The 16,827-nt window shown below is 35.7% G+C and overlaps 1 protein-coding gene across 30 annotated transcripts in view; it reads right to left on the bottom strand.

Moving 5' to 3' along the window:
• Positions 1 to 691: 691 nt before the first annotated feature.
• TMEM232 (transmembrane protein 232) overlaps positions 692 to 16,827 on the bottom strand; it is a 182,369-nt gene continuing 166,233 nt past the window's right edge. For 18 of the 30 annotated variants that reach the window (XM_023617884.2, XM_070233242.1, XM_070233236.1 and 15 more), the window contains 2 exons: positions 5,045 to 5,138; positions 692 to 1,320 (listed from right to left, as the gene is read on the bottom strand). In XM_023617884.2, coding sequence (XP_023473652.1) covers positions 1,114 to 1,320; positions 5,045 to 5,138 — 301 coding nt within the window. In that variant the 3' untranslated portion in view covers positions 692 to 1,113. Of the gene's footprint in view, positions 1,321 to 5,044; positions 5,139 to 8,041; positions 8,180 to 16,827 lie in introns of all 30 variants that reach the window. The other 12 variants (XM_023617875.2, XM_023617888.2, XM_023617882.2 and 9 more) reach the window with 2 other exon arrangements.

The raw sequence follows: 16,827 nt of genomic DNA, 5'->3' as shown, positions 1-16,827 counted from the left end.
ATTATGTGATTTTTTTAATTGGTTGCTAATATTTTGAAATCCAGCAACTTTTATTTAAAAGAAATAATCCCATCTGAGGGCTTATTCTTGAAAGACTGGATGATACCACAATACTGGACATACATTACTGAGTGTAGCTGAGTGGTGGGAACCTTCTTTAGATGGAGTAGGTGTTCCATAGCCCCGTCACTAATTTATGTTACTTTCCTGACCTGGTAGTCATTTGAGTTTGACATCCCTGATAAAGTACCCGTCTCTTGAGGATCGCTAAGTCATCTGTGTGAAATTGAGGTGTGGTTATTATCTATATTTTTCAGAAAGGAGTGTAAGGTATCACAGGAACTCTGGACACCCCCACCCCCATTACTCTTACCCATAGATTGCGTGCGAAGTGATTGAGAGTGAAGCACCATTTTAAAAATGACTCCTGATTGGATGAACCCCTCCAGTAAGTACTGCCATACCTTCCAGGACGTCCAAATCCACCAAACTCATGTGACAAAGTAAAACTGTCACTGAGGAGTCGCCTCTGGTATCTGTCAAAGATTGTCATTCTGAGATGACTGGCCCATCCAGATTTGTTTCTATATTGTAACTTATCAAATTCAACCTTCTGACACATGGTAAGTATGATGAAATCAATATGGCTTGATTTGGCAGAGATGGACCATGAAATGCAAATCCAAGCAGGTGCCTTACTTTTTTTTATTTGTATAATAGTTATTATAGGAGTATCAGTTGATGCTCATTCCATTTTCAAGAAATAAAATAATTCTTATATGTGACTCATTAATAATTTGCAATTCATTTCCATCTAACTGTCCACTAAATATCAATACTCCGAGAATCACTGACTAAGTATGCTCTCTGATCAAGATGCAGGTCAATTAGGAAAAGCTCTAGCCGTATTCTCGAAAATGTCTAGAAAATTACTTCACTCAAATGTGATTAAGAGCTAACTGTTAATTTAGGACTAAGATATGACTATTAAAGAGCCTGCACAAGGATAACAACTCTTTTCTAAAAGACAGCCTCCAGTAAATTAGAAGAAATTTTTCCTAACTTGTAGTTATCTCAGTGTCTTTCATACAATGAATTTCTGACATATGGGCCTCAATTTTGGGGGGTCATTATCTTTTCTAATGAAATTTCTTCATTCCTAGGAGGAAGCTCGTAGGGTTTGGTTTGCTTGTGTAGTTTCTCTACTCTTCTCTTCATAATTTCTCTGAAGTGATTTTCTTCTTCTAACTCTTTACGTCTACGTTCTTCCTCCTCACATATTGCGTCTTGTTTCTGTCGGGTCTTTAGCTCTTCCTGCCACTGTTACAGAGAGAAAATGTCATTTACATATGATTTTCCATGAAAAAATATATCAATTTGTCTTCTCAAAATACAGATTCTTATATCCAATTATCCTTTCAGTTTTTCTCACAAATATTCTTCATGAATTTATACTCAATTATACAGGAAAAATATATAAGCCATCTGTTAGAAAGCATACAAGTCTCATAAAAAACAGAATTCTTTTTGAACATTTTTAATAATAAACCATTCAAAAGAAGAAATAATAGAATTTACATTTCTATATATCAAAGAAATTTCCTTTCTTCATCAATATTGTATTTACATGATAGCATGGAATCATAAAATGAAAAATCAAGCCAAAGAAAAACAAAAAGAAAAACCAAATTAAAGTGAAAGGCAAAAATTGTCATACTATTACACAGGAGGTTGAAAATGAAACTAATGGGTAGACAAATGCTCATTTTGCAGCAGACCAGTAAAAAATACTTCTAAGAAATTCAACTCAATTGAACATGTTAAGTCATGACAATAACAGCATTATCTGGAGGCAAGAGTCCTAGGAATACATAGTTGGAAGTAATGATGGCAAATCCTAAACTAAACATCATTAAGAGGATCTCTTTCCCCCTTCTAATGTCTTTAATGAGAGAAATGGAAAAAAGAGGCAGTAATCTCTCCTTAAGCTGGGTAAAAATTCAGGACAGAATGACCCTTAGCATGAAATGTTGAAAATTTCTAAAAAGACATATCTGCATTGCTCGTTTTGTCACCCTCAGCCCATGCATACTCACAAATGACCAGACTATGCTTAACAACCTATCAATTAACTTCTAAATTACTATATACCAGTGCTGTGAATTATGACTGTTATTTGTCATCTGAGATATATAGATATTAGTAAGCAGAATTAAACCTCAGAATCCACCACACATCATTCAGCCTTCCAAAGGCAATAATATTTTTTAAGATGTCAGCATACTCAGTAAATATTAAACAAAAATAATAATAAAATCATGTCCACTTTTTTTATTCCCTGTTAAATTTTAAAGACATGAGAACTACAAAAGTTACCTGCACTTATCTTGAGATTCTTACTACTCACAGTTATTACTCATATAAGTTTCATTTTTCAAAAACCATTTTCACATGAAATATCCAGAAAATTGAGGCAAAACATCCAGAACATTGAGGCATAAGCTGAAATTCATACTTTGGTTTAGTCAGTCTACAAGTTCCATCTGTGACACACAATTTTTTCTCATATAATAAATAAATAATAATATTAATTGTGTGACAAACTACCAATTTTTTGTTACAGCATAAAAGTAGTAGTTAGTGTAACAATAACAATATCTATAAACAAGGACAACTAATCTACCTTATGTGAGATTTCAATGTATGTCATGACTTTGATCTTTACAATGTGAAAAATCAACAGAGGATTAATTCTTAAGAACTCTTCGTGAAGTAGAACTCTTTTATTTCCCAAACAGCATGTATAAAAGCCATAATGGGCTATCATTTTGCTAACGTCCAGGAGGCAGCTCTTCTTCTTTTTCCAGCTTGTTAGAACTTGGCATCGCTGGAATTTACCATAACGTTATGATCCTTCTTTCTGTCAGCCTCAGAAAAAAGTAATTTTTCTTTCTCATTTTTGTCCCTGTTGACTATGACAAATTCAATTTGGATAAACCATCGTCTTGTCTCTACTTTTATCTGCTGTTATTATCATAATTGTGGCAGCGAGGGGGATGCAGATATGCTTGAAGTTCATGGAAAATAAAACCATTATTTACTGCTTTACTCAACCCATTCATTCAGGGAGTCAGTCATCATGCTATGAATACTAGCAGTGTACAAGGTACCTTAATATCTCCTGAAAAATTAGGTATCGGCCCTATTCTTTGCTTATTATGGCCACTCAGTAAAATTCAATTGACTTGGCAGGACAATTACACCTGTAGCTGTGTGTTTTTGTTTCTTGCCAATACTACAGATTCCACCTTCCCACCTCCAGTTCAGGATGGGGATTATAAACCAAGAAATTGAGCAACTATTGAACATTGAAAAGTGGATTTGGAATCCAGAGATCTGGTTTTGTGTGTAGATTCAGTCATTTACTAATTTAAAACTTTGGGCAAGTAACTCCATTGTAACCACCATTCTTGTTATTGGTAAATGTTTCACAAGGTTGTTGTGAGGATTAAATTAACTAATGTAAGAGCAAATATGAGTACAAAGCATTACTGCTATAGCTATCTGAAAGGAAATGGTATATATGTGAATATTTTTAAAAGTGTAATATTCAGAGAAACTTCCATAAAATTTCCCAAATCAATACTGCAAATTACTAACTATTTGATTAGGTTGGCCACATAGCAAAAATTTTGGATCCTATCAATTATCAAACATATTTTCAGGAAGGATTTCTTTCCCCTTCTATAGCTGCACTATAAACAGATTGACGGTGGTGATTGCTTAGATCATGCTCATACTCTTGGAATGAGGAAAAGATGATGGTTTTTAGGAGCTATTTCCTATCCTTCTCTCTATCATTCAGAATAATGCCTTCAGTCTCTTCAACTAGCCCTAGGCAGATGTGGTTAATCACAAAGTGATTAAAGTCTTATTAATCTTTCAAGGGTAAAGAATGGTCACCAAAAATCGGGTCAAAAGGTTTTTGTTCTGTTATTAAAACTACACTACATATATGGATCCATACACATCAGCAATTTGCTATCTCTTGTAATCTATTCTAGATCATTTAGTTGAAGTGAATAGTAAAACACAGATGCTGCAATTTATAAACCATTAGGAATTTTTGATAATACCCTGTATATATGACATGTTGGCTTTGCAAAACCTTTATTAGTGAATAAAAGAATAATATTACAGCTACCATTTCATGATTCCAGGATGTCATTCCATTTCCAAACCCCAATACTTGTAGCTATTACTAGAGTGGCTTCAATATTAGCTGTGTGATAACTATTCAATGGAATCAGTAAATGAAATGATCCCTTATTCTTTCTCAAAAGATCACTAAATAATTGGAACATGAAAAAATTAATCATGGAAACATAAACACAATCCGGTAGATAATACTGAACTGGCGATAAAATTAATTTAAACACGTTCTATATGCTATTGACTCCATATCGTATTCAAAGGAAAAACAAAAAATAAGTACTTTCTCTCCAACTCCAACTTTACTCCTAAAAAGAAGGAGTCATAAAATGATTTTGGTGAGAAATCATCGACTAAATACAGCTCAATGGATTAAAGTATCTTAAGTGAATGACCTTGTATTGCCACTGCTTGTTTAATTCATACCAAGAACAGTGATTAAATTCTTACTAATATTTCAAGGATAAAGAACGATCACCAAAAATTGAGTGAAAAGATTTTTGTTCCATTATTAAAACTACACTATAGAAAAAAGTCAGTGTTTGGTGTTCAATATCAGATTCTTGTCACAAGAAATCAGTATGAATTCAGGAAACTTGGGATAAGACTAGTATTTTACAAATGTCAGAAAGCCAAATTTTCTGTAGTTCAATGAAGGCACTGAGGTGTATAGACAGTGCACTGAGATATAATTAAGTTTGGTAATGCCCAATCATGGCTTTGCTTTTAAGTTTCATGTGTTAATGTTTCAGTCTCAGAACTTACACTTAATAATTCAAAGTGCCTTTAAAGAACAAAGCTTTTGCTGCTAGTTTAAGAAAGTTGATCTTACGTGAAGGTCAATGATTCTCGCCAACTCTTCATCTGTCCTGGTGAAGAAGTCTGGATAAGGAAACAACGGGAGATCTGATACAGAAGAATGTCCCCTTCAAAAGAGCACACAAGAACAGATCCACTATTACTACAGATATTCCTCCTTCCAGAAATATAGAGATGTGCAAGTCATAATTCATTATCAAAGATTTTGATTCTATATTGTTAACGTAAAATACTCTGTGTAGACTATTATATATACAGCGGTTAGTTTCTGTAAGCTTTGGTTTACTAAAACTAACATTTTTGAGGGTAGAGCATGATATATAAAATGAGAACTATAAATAATAAAAAGGCAATCTTCTCCTAGGCAACATAAATACTACTGCTGGTTGGTAACAAATGAGATGCTAGGATAGGAAGATCTTAAGGAAGCCTGAAGTAAACCATGCCCCGTGGGCAGATGAAAGTGTCCACAGCCATATATAACCCCATGACCTTGGAAGCTCTGCTGGAAGTCTAAGCCTAAGAATTTGATCTCAGATATTCTGAAAAATGCCGTGATTTCAATACTTCTCCGAGCGCTTTGTATTACTAAGGGTGGAAGAGCAGCAGACAGCTGAGCAACAACTCACTGAAAGTGTTGGCAGTGCAAAGCTGAGCCTTAAACTAGTGGAGACTTAGTGTTAACTGTCTACATAATAATTGTGTTATTAAAGTTATTATGAAGAAATGATTGTGGGTCCAGAAATATGTAAAGCAACAAAATGATGGTAGAGAATATGGTTTTGAAAGAGAGAAAATGGGTTTAAAGGAAAAGCTCTTTGCCAAGAGGCTAAGGAGAAACATAGATGGTGGAAAATTTCCATATTCAGAAAAGTTTAATCAATTTTTAAGACTATAATGTCTAATACACATTTTTTCAAGTTGCTGCCTATAGCATTTCAGTGAGCTCTATAATTGTGATAGCCCACACTTCCCTCATATCACCGGGTCCTCTTGCTTTATGCTGCACTAAATGCCTCTCAAATCTCTCCATTCATCTTCATCTCCACCATCATTTCCCCAGTCTAAATCATTATCTCTCACCTGGCTAAGGTCTCCTTTTCAGAATCCCGGTATCCTCCAAACCTTACCCTTTTTATCTTGTCTCTATACAGTAGCCAATTTTTTTTTCAAAATACAAAGTGGATCATGTCAATCTTCTACTTTAAACTGTTCAATAACTCCCCATTAGCTTTAGGATTAAGATCACATTTGTTGTTAAGGAAGCCTGGTGTAGACTGTGCATTTGTTAAAGTGGCTTTGCATAGTTTCTTCAGACTTCTGTCTCTCCCTACTTGGCCTGGATCTACGCATTCCTAATACATGGGCTTTCTTGCAGTTCCTGTAATGTACCTTGCTCCACCCTGCTACTGTTTATTTGCACACGCTGTCATCCCTTTCTCCAGTGCATTTCTCCTCCTCCTCTATCTCTGTTGCAGGGCTGGTTCATGCCTACTTATCCTTCAGCTCTCAGTTCAAGCCCACTATGATAGCTGTCAACTCACCATGGGCCTTCCCTTCATCATACTTATCTCAGTTGTAATTTTATGTTTATCTGTGTGCCTGTGTGAGTTGCATATATTCCTAACTAGAATATGAGCTCATGATTGCAGAGACTTTTTTTCGTTTGCCTATCACTGTCTCCTCAGTGCCACTAGATATTCAATGAATGTTTGTATGCTTGGTGAATTGTTGAATGAATAAATGAAAGCTGTGATATGCTTTAATCCTCTTTATATTCCAGGTCATCAGTAAGAGGCTACCATACAACACTCTTATGACAGTAGAACAGTGTCCAGTACAGCAAGAGGATGGCAATCAGAAGACAAGTCACAGGGTAGAGCTAATAGCAGGAGTTCAAAGGAAAGCAACTCAAGTCGTAAGTGACCAGGAAAAATATCTGGAGCCCTCTCCCAACCCATAAGATGCAGAAATATTGTGAGGCAGAAGAGAGATGATCTTCCCATTGCATGTAGAATGGGGACTCTAGCCCTTCTATTAAAACATTAAAGGAAAATATGATTCTAGAATGCTGGGGAATCTGGGGCCAACACTTGGATTAAATACGTTCATTCAACAAAATTTGGGCACTTCTGATATTTAAAGAATTGTGCTAAATACTGTGAAAATATAAGTACGGCAAAATTTTTAAATTATTTAAAGGTGAAAAATATTCAAGCAAGTTGCCTCAGATTCCTTCTTGAATACAAAAGTTTAAATAAATTCATGACAATATAGAAAACTTTTAAAATGAGAAGATTAGATGAATATGCTTGTGCATCTGTGATTTCTAGTTATCTCAGTTGAACGGTTTGTACTAGAAAAGACAAATGCATAGACAACTATAATATAAGACAACGTGAGACATAAGAGAAGTAAACATTCAATGATATAGACAGAATACATAAAATAGTTAAGCACATGGGCTCTGTACGTAGATCTTGAAGCAAATTTTAGTTCTGCCACTTAGTATTATTTAATCCTGTTCCTCAGTTTCTTTACTTTTAATATAAAGAATAATAGTACCTGCCTTGTTATGTTCTTATAAGGATCGAAAAGGGATAAAACACAAAGCATGTTTAATGGAGCAAATACTAAACAAGTCTTGGCTGTATTATCCTTATTACCATCATTATCAAAAGAATTCAGAAGAGAAAGCCATGGCTTTTGGCTGGTACTAAAAGAGAAGAGAAAAAAAAAAAATAAGAGGAAAAGGAATGGAGGACAAAACAATTAAGATGAGCTTAAATGAAGTGTACAATTTTGACTTTTGGAGTTTAAATGGGAAGTAGGGAGAAACTTTTCTAGAAAGATGGTGTATTACTATCTTACATCTGCTACAAATTGCTAGGCTTAAAAAAACAGAAATCCATTCTCTCATAATTCTAGAGGCCAAAAGTCCTAAATCAAGAGGTTGGCAGGGTTGGTTCCTCTGGAGAGTCTGGGGGAGAATGCATTCCTTGCTTCTTACCTTCTGGTAGCTGTTGGAAATTCTTGGCATTCCTTGGCTTGTAGACATATTACTCCCATCTTTGAATCTGTCTTCATAAGGTCTTCTCCTCTGCATCTCTGTATGTCTTCTCCTTCTCTGTCTTTTATAAGGACATGTCTTATAAGGACACAAGGACACTGTCATTGGATTTAAGGATTCAACTTTCCCCTCAGCTTGACTAAACCTTAGACATGCTTCTTGACTCTAGACCCTTGACCTCCCTTTTTTCAGAGTATTTTAGAAAACTTGTGATTGTAAATTCTTCCTTTTCTCTCACACTCTTGTAAGTTTTACAACCCAGAAATGTCTTTCTCAAAAACTTGAGAGCCAGCCTTTTAAAAGGCAATCATCAAGAAAGATAGTGCCCTATCTTCCAGTCTCTATGAGAGTGTAGGAGCCAAATTTAGATAAGTGACAATTAGCAAACACAGATGACCTAATCACAGTGACCATATCGTTTCTGTGGGTTCAGCTTTTTTAGATTCCACATATAAGTGAGATGATATAGTATTTGTCATGCTCTGTCTAACTTATTTTACTTAGTATAATATCCTCAAGGTCCATTCATGTTGTCACAAATGGCAGGATTTCCTTCTTTTATGGTTGAATAATATTTCATTGTATATATACACCACATTTTCTTCTTCCATTCATCCTTTGATGGACACTTAGGTTCTTTCCATGTCTTGGCTACTGTAAATAATGCTGCAATGAACATAGGAGTGCAGATACCTTTTGAGGTAGTGATTCATTTCCTTTAGATATACACTCAGAAGTGGAATTGCTGGATCATATGGTAGTTCTATTTTTAATTTTTTGAGGAACCTCCACACTGTTTTCCACAGTGACTGTACCAGGTTATAGTCCCACCAATGCTGCACAAGGATTCCCTTTTCTCCACATCCTTGGCAAAACTTATCTTTTCCCTTTTTGATAATAGCCATTCTAATAGGTGTGAGTTGATACGTCACTGTGGTTTTGATTTGCATTTCCCTGATGATTAGTGATGTTGAACACTTTTTCACGTACCTGTTAACCCTTGTATGTCTTCTTTGGAAAAATGTCTATTTGGGTCCTTTGCCCATTTTATAATCAAATTATTTGTCTTTTTACTATCGAGGTGTGCGAGTTGGATATTAACTCTCCACAGATGGTTTGGAAGCATTTTCTTCCATTCAATAGGTTGCCTTTTCATTTTGTTGATGGTTTCCTCTCCTGTGCAGAAGCTAAGTTTGACGTATTCTCATTTGTTTATTTTTGCTTTTGTTGCCTGTGCTTTTGGTGTTGAACCCCAAAAATTGTTGCCTAGAACAACATCAAGGAGCTTTTTCCCTATGTTTTCATCTAGGAGTTTTATAATATCAGTTCTTATGTTTAATCCAAACTATGGTATTGGCATAAAAACAGATACATAGGCCAATGGAACAGAATCAAGAGGCCAGAAATAAACCCATGCATGTATCTCTTCAATAATTAGTGCTGGGAAAACTGGATATTGACATGTAAAAGAGTAAAATTGGACCCTTTCTTATGCCACTCACAAAAATTAATTTTTTGATTACTATAGCTTTGTAATATAGTTTGAAATCAAGAAGTATAATGCCTGTAGCTTTGTTTTTTTCTGAGAATTGCTTTGGCTAATGGGGGCCTTTTGTGGTTTCATATGAATTTTAGAATTTTTTTCTATTTCTATGAAAAATGCCATTGAAATTTTGACAGGGATTGCACTGAATCTACAGATCACTTTGGGAATAACGACATTTTAACAATATTAAAGTTTTTCGATCTGTGAGTGTGGAGTTTCTTTCCATTTATTTATGTCTTCTTCAATGTCTTAAAGTTTTCAGTGTACAGAAATTTCACCTCGTTGGTTAAATTTATTCTTAAGTATTTTATTATTTTTGATGCCATTGTAAATGGGATTGTTTCTTTTTTAGCTAGTTCATTGTTAGTGTATAGAAAAGCTACTGATTTTTTTTCTTGAGGAAGATTAGCCCTGAGCCAACATCTGCCACCAATCCTCCTCTTTTTGCTAAGGAAGATTGGCCATGAGCTAACAGCTGCCCCCATCTTCCTCTACTTTACATGTAAGATGCCTGCCACAGCAAGGCTTGATGAACAGTGTGTAGCTCCGCATCTGGGATCTGAACCAGAGAATCCTGGGTTGCTGAAGCAGAGTGCATGAACCTAACCACTAAACCACTAGACCAGCCCTGAAAAGTTACTAATGTTTGTATGTTGATTTTGTATCCTGCAACTTTACTGAATTCATTTATTATTTATGACAGTTAATTTAGTGGATATTTTAGGGTTTCCTATATATAAAATCATGTCATCTGCAAAACAGAGACAATTTAAGTGCTTTTCTGACTTGGTTACCTTTAATTTCTTTTTCTTGACCTATTGCTCCAGCTAGGACTTCCAGTACTATGTTGAATACAAGTGGTGAGAGTGGGCAACTTTGTCTTGTTCATAATATTAGAGGAAAAGCCTTCAACCTTTCACTGAGTATAACATTAGCTGCAGGCTTGTCATTTATGGCCTGTATTATGCTGAGGTATGTTCCTTCTATATCCAACTTGTTGAGAGCTTTTATCATGAAAGGATAAAATTTGAATTTTGTACAATGTTTTTTCTGCATTTATTGGGGTGATCATATGATTTTTATCTTTCATTATATTAATGTAGTGTATCACATTGATTGATTTATATATGTTGAATCATCCTTGCATCCCAGGGATAAACCCCACTTGATCATGATGTATGATCCTGTTGAATTTGTTTTAGTAGTATTTTATTGAGAATATCTGCATTTTGTTGAGAATATTCATGAGGGTAATTGGCCTGTACTTTTCTTTTCTCATAGTATCTTTATTTGGCTCTAGTATCAGGGTAATGCTGGTATCATAAAGTGAGTTGGGGAGTGTTCTTGTCCCTTTGATTTTTTGGAAGAGTTTAAGAAGGAATGGTGTTAATTCTTCTTTAAATGTTTAGTAGAATTAACGGGTGAAGTTATTTGATCCTGGGATTTTCTTGGGAAGTTTTCGATTACTAATTCAATCTCCTTATTTGTTATTGGTCTGTTTAGATTTTCTATTTCTTCATGATTCAGTCTTTATAGGTTGTATTGTCCTAGGAATTTATTCATTTCTAGTTTATCCAATTTGTTGCCATACAGTTGTTCACTGTGGTCTCTTATGACCCTTTGTATTGCTGTGGTATCTGTTTTGGTGTCTTCTCTCTCTTCTTTTATTTTATTTAAGTCTTCTCTCTTTTTTTTTGTAAGTATAGCTAAAAGTTTCATATTTTCAAAGACCAGCTTTTAGTTTCATTGATCTTTTCTATTGTTGTCCAGTCCCTACTTCATTATTTCCACTTTGATCTTTGTTGTTTCCTTCCTTCTGCTAACTTTAGGCTTATTTTGTTCCACTTTTTCTGCTTCCTTGAGGTATGAAGTTAGGTTATTTGAGATCTTTCTTTTTTTTTCTTAATATAGGCATTTATCAGTATAAACTTTCCTCTTAGAGCTGCTTTTGCTGCATCCCATAAGTTTTGGTATGTTTTGCTTCCATTTTCATTTGTTTCAAGATAATTTTTGATATCCCATTTGATCAGTAAAGAAAGAGCTGGTACTCAATTATTTCTATTACCACTACCTGATCCCACATTTAAAATATCTGGTACCTATTTAATTGCCCTAGTTTTGTAGTTCCTGCAGTGCAAAACATTCTATGTATACAGTCTGCTCAGTTTGAGTTAAAAATTTTTCTGCTTTCACCCTTCCATCATCTGCACAGCCTGGGCAGGATCCCATTTCTGCCTGGCATAAAAAACTGCCGATGAAGGAGGCTCCAGGGTCCTTGGGCTTCTGCCATTCCCAATGATCCCATCCCAGGGGCTCTGTCTCAGACATCTGCTTCTACAGTTTCAGTCTAACTTTTCCTTGCCAGACAGACTATTGATCTGGCGGTTTCCTATACAGTGCCTACCAGAAAGTTTCAGGTGTCACTTTCACATTGACCAGAGCTTACAGAAGGAACTAAGGAACTCAAAGTCAAGACTATTTGAATTTTAATTTCTTTTCAATCCATTGAGTCAAAATGTCTAATGGACATGTTCCACTGAAACAATTCTTCCTGCATTCCCAGACAACAATTTTGCAGCCCTAGGCCAAGGATAGTCCTCTGCCACACTAACATTGCAGATTCATGTTCTATTTCAGTTTATTTACAATCTCCTAAATCAATTTAGCCATCAGAGTCTGAGGTCTTTTCATCAGTCTCATTTTAAACACTAACCTGTGTGGTTATGATAACAGGATTGTGATGTAATTGACTGAAACATGCCAAAAGACATAGCAAAGGGTGTTTAAGTTTCTTTAAAGGCAGCTTATAGAAACTTATGAAGATGGTTTCACAAGGAAGGAGAAAACATAATGTGCCCCAGGAAGAGGTATGGCTCCAGGAACACTTCTGAAACAAATCTGGAGGGATAAGTAGGAGTTAGTGTAGTGTTACTGAGAAGAAGGGTGCATATTGACTTAAGTGAGCACATGTATCAAAGAGCCCTTTGAGGTTGGGTGGAGAACAAGTGATAACTTCAGTTTTGAACATGTTGAGTTTAAGTGTCTTCCTACACCAATTCGAACTGGTTGAATCTAGGCCTGCAGCGTCACTGTCATCCTGGGAACACTCCTCAACACTGTTCTCTGTCGGGACCAGTGTTTTCTGAGCCTACTATATTGCTTTTTCTTTATTTATTCCCTCTTTTGGGGGAAGATATTTTTAAGAATCTTCCTAAGAAATGGTGAATAGAAGTATAACTTGAAAATGTCTTTTTCTACTCTCACATTTAATAAACTGAGGCAGGAAAATATTCAAGTGCCATTTGTTATTTGAACTCTAACCAACTTGAAGAACAGAATAGATTCAGATAAATTTTTATATGAAACCTTTTTACCTATTTTCCAAATATTATCAATGAAATATATTTAAATACTAAGGAAGGGATATTTATGATTTTAGAGTGGATATTACTGCCCCTCAGTGTATTGAGGCAATTGTTTGACCATCTTCTTGCTTCTGTTACCACTTTTCCAGCATCCAATGCCTCCCTAATTCCCAGACCTTTGTAGTAACCTGTTACTTCTCTCTGGAGTTGTATTATTTAAGATTATTTAATTATTTGAGATTATAAATAAGATGATTTATTGCTAATTTTCTCAATAGATAACCACTGAAATCTCAAGTAACAAAACAAATGCTTATTTCTTGCTCACACAAAATCTAATGCAGTTCATTAGGAGCTCTCCTCCATCTGGTGACCCAGGAATCCAGGCTCTTCCCATCTTGTAATGCCACCATCTCAACATGTGGTTTTCAAGTTCACTTTGGCAGAGGAAGAAAGACTTGCAAAGGAAAGATGCTAGTTCTTAATTGCTTTGGCACAGAATCATCATGTCACTTCTGCTCATAGTACTTGGCAAAAAATACATGATTCTAACCCAGAGTTTCTAAACCTTTGCCATATTAACATTTAGACTAGATATTGGTTTGTTGTAGGGAGTTGTCCTGTGCATTGTAGCATATTTAGCAACATCTCTCGCTTCCGTCCACTCGATGGCAGTAACACGTCCCACTGGTGACAATCAAATATGTCTATTAACATCACCAAGATCTCCTGGGAGGCAAAATCACCCCTGGCTGAGAACCACTACTCTAATATAACGTCAAGGAAGTCTTCTGGAAAAACAGAAACGCATGGAATGTTTTATGATTGCTAATAGTTTCTGTCACCGAAAGTTTTCAGTTTCTTTTATCTTTGGTTTTCCAATTTTCACAATGAACTTTGTGGTTGACAGAGTTCCAAGATGGCCCCTGATAATCCTCACCTCCTAGGCTTCATGCCTTGTGTAATTCCCTCTTCTTGAGTATAGTATGGCCCAATGACTTGCTTCTAACCAATGGAATATGACAAAGGTAATGAACTATCACTTCCATGATTAGGTGTGACTTCTGTCTTATCAGCAAACTCTCTCTTTTGCCTTCTTGGCATTTATGCTTTGATAAATCAAGTTGCCATATTTGAGAGGCCTACAAGGCAAGTGACTAGAATGGTCTGTGGCAAACAGCAAACAAATTGCTGAGATTCTCAGTCTAATCGCCCACAAGGAATTGAATCCTGCCAAGAATTTGTGATCTTGGAAGTAGAGTTTTCTCCAGTTTGCAGTCAGATGAAACTCTAGTCTTGGCCAACACCTTGACTGCAGCCTTGTGAGAGACCCTGAATCAGTGAACTCAGCTAAGTTTGTCTGGATTCCTGACTCAGTGAAACCGTGAGATGATAAATGTATGTTGTTTTTAGTTATTACATTTTGTAGGCATTTGTTACATAGTAATGAATAATTAATACGAAGTGCCTTATTAAATTTTAATAATAAATAAATAAATGTTTTAAATTTATTACTTGGTCGCTATTTGGGCCCCTTAATTGTATAAAATCATCTTTGGTTCTTCAAATTAAAAAAAGTTTTTTCATTGATAAATAATTACCTTCTGTCTTCCTTGTTCTTTTTTTTTCTTGGCATTCCCTTTATTCTAATGTTAAACCTCTGGAACGGTGTCTCTCATTTTCTTATCTTCTTGTTCCTGTTTTCCTCCTCTTTGTCTTTATTCTACTTTCTGAGAGATCTCTTCAACTTTATCTCCAAAACCTTCTGTTGAATTTTCAGTTTCCACTATTATGTTTTTAATTTCCAAGAGCTCTTTCTTTCTTATTCTTATGCTATTCTTTTATAGCCTACCTTTTTCATGGATGAAAAAATTTTCATTTATTTTTCAGAAGGTAATTATCTATTTTTTTAATTTTTCTTCTGTTCTTCTGCACTCTTTCAGTTTTCTCTAGGTGACTTTTACTTTTTATTTGTTAGGGTCTCTGTCTATTATGTTGGAGACTTTTTTCAAATATTTGGTGAATATTAGATCTCCATTCATATTTTAACAGCTTTATTGAGGTATAATTAACACACAACAAATTGGATATGTTTAAAATATATAATTTGATACATCTTCACATATATACTCATGGAACTATCATGTTCAAGAAAATGAACATACCTATCATTCCCCAAATTTTCCTCATGCCCCTTTTCTCAATTATTTGTGTTGAAAAGCAAGATAGTAAAAAGGTAATGGGAAGCTTTGGGTGGGTTTTTGGTCTTGTTGTATAATGGCCCTCATCATGGAGTGACTGGGTAGTGATTATATTAGTTACACATTGCTGGGTAACAAATTACTCCAAAATTAGCAGCTTAAAACAACAAACATCCATCATCTCACAGTTTTTCTGGGTCAGGAATTTGGGCACGGCCTTTGACTCAAGGTCTCTCACAACACTGAAACCAAGATGTTGGCAGAGGCTGCAGACATCTCAAAGCTCAAGTGGAGGAGGATCCGATTTCAAGCTTTTTCATATGACTGATGGCAAGCCTCAGTCTTTGCTGGCTGTTGGTCAGAGACATCAGTTTCTTGCCACTCAAGCCTCCCCTTGGGGCAATATGGCAGTTGATTTACCTCATAGTAAGTGAGAGAGAGTCCCCAACTCAGAAGCCACTATCTTTTTGTAACCTAACGTTGGAAGTAGCATCTCCTCACTTCTGCCATATTCTGTTCATTAGAGGTGAATCACCAAGTCCAGCCTATAGTCAAAGAGAAGAGATTACACAAGGGCATTGATATCAAGAAGCAGGGATCATTGGAGGCAAGTTTAGAGGCCGCCTTGCACAGAAGTGAAGTCATTTTCTTGGGAAACCCCCAAAATCAGTGTCTATAGGCCCTTCCTTGTGTGCCAGACAGAGACATTGACCTCCTCCCTGAAGTGTGTCACTGTGGCCCTCAAGAGGAGGAGAGAAGGGGAGAAAGTGGAATTAATAGAGAAGGAAGGTTGGGACTCTGGATCTGATTGTTCTGTATGAAACTTCACCTTCATTCAGTACAACATCCTTGTAGTTTTTGAAGGCTTTTAAGCAGGAAAACAGCATGATCAGAATTCAGTTTCAAAGTGATTATTCTAACAGTTGCAGATTGAACAAGAAATACTCAAAGATATGGGACTATTTCAGGAGTTACTGAAACAGAATGGTGACAGTGAATATAAAAGACAGGAAGAGTTATCTTTTCAGAGGAACAATTAATTGCCATTGCAACTATACAGATTTGGGGTGGGCAAATGGGCAAATAGAAGAGACTGTGTTTTTTCCTCTCTTTTCTGCCTCTGAATGACTCAACTGCTGCAGGTTAAAGGATATAATAGTATAGGACTTTAGCCTTGAGGCTAAACTACTAAGAATGCCTAAATATTAATATCCCACCAGTGTTTTGTTCTAGAAGTTCTCAACTATGATGTCTTGACATGCTGGCATGTTTCCATAATTGTGGGGTATACTACAAACAATTTTTTATTAATAATAGCTAAAGACGAAATTCTGAAAATTATTCATACTTTTAAAATACACTCTGCTAGGCTTGTAGTATTTCTATGATAATACTCTCACTCTTGTCCATTATAATATGGACCACGTGGAGATATGTGGTAATATGGGGGTCATTGGAACTGGATTTCAAGTTCCCAAGCCTATCCTAACCCAACCAGCAAGACGGGAATCGATTTTCGCAGCACCTGGAGTGCTGTTTATTGCCTCCCCATACCAGCTCCCCTATATATATGGTTAGCTTCTTCAAGTAATAAAAAATCAGTTAAAAATTAAA

This window comes from Equus caballus, chromosome 14 (genome assembly GCF_041296265.1).
Source record: "Equus caballus isolate H_3958 breed thoroughbred chromosome 14, TB-T2T, whole genome shotgun sequence".
NCBI classification, from domain to species: domain Eukaryota; kingdom Metazoa; phylum Chordata; class Mammalia; order Perissodactyla; family Equidae; genus Equus; species Equus caballus.
The sequence above is the reverse complement of the archived record's forward strand: the minus strand, read 5'-3'. Positions and strand labels throughout refer to the sequence as shown.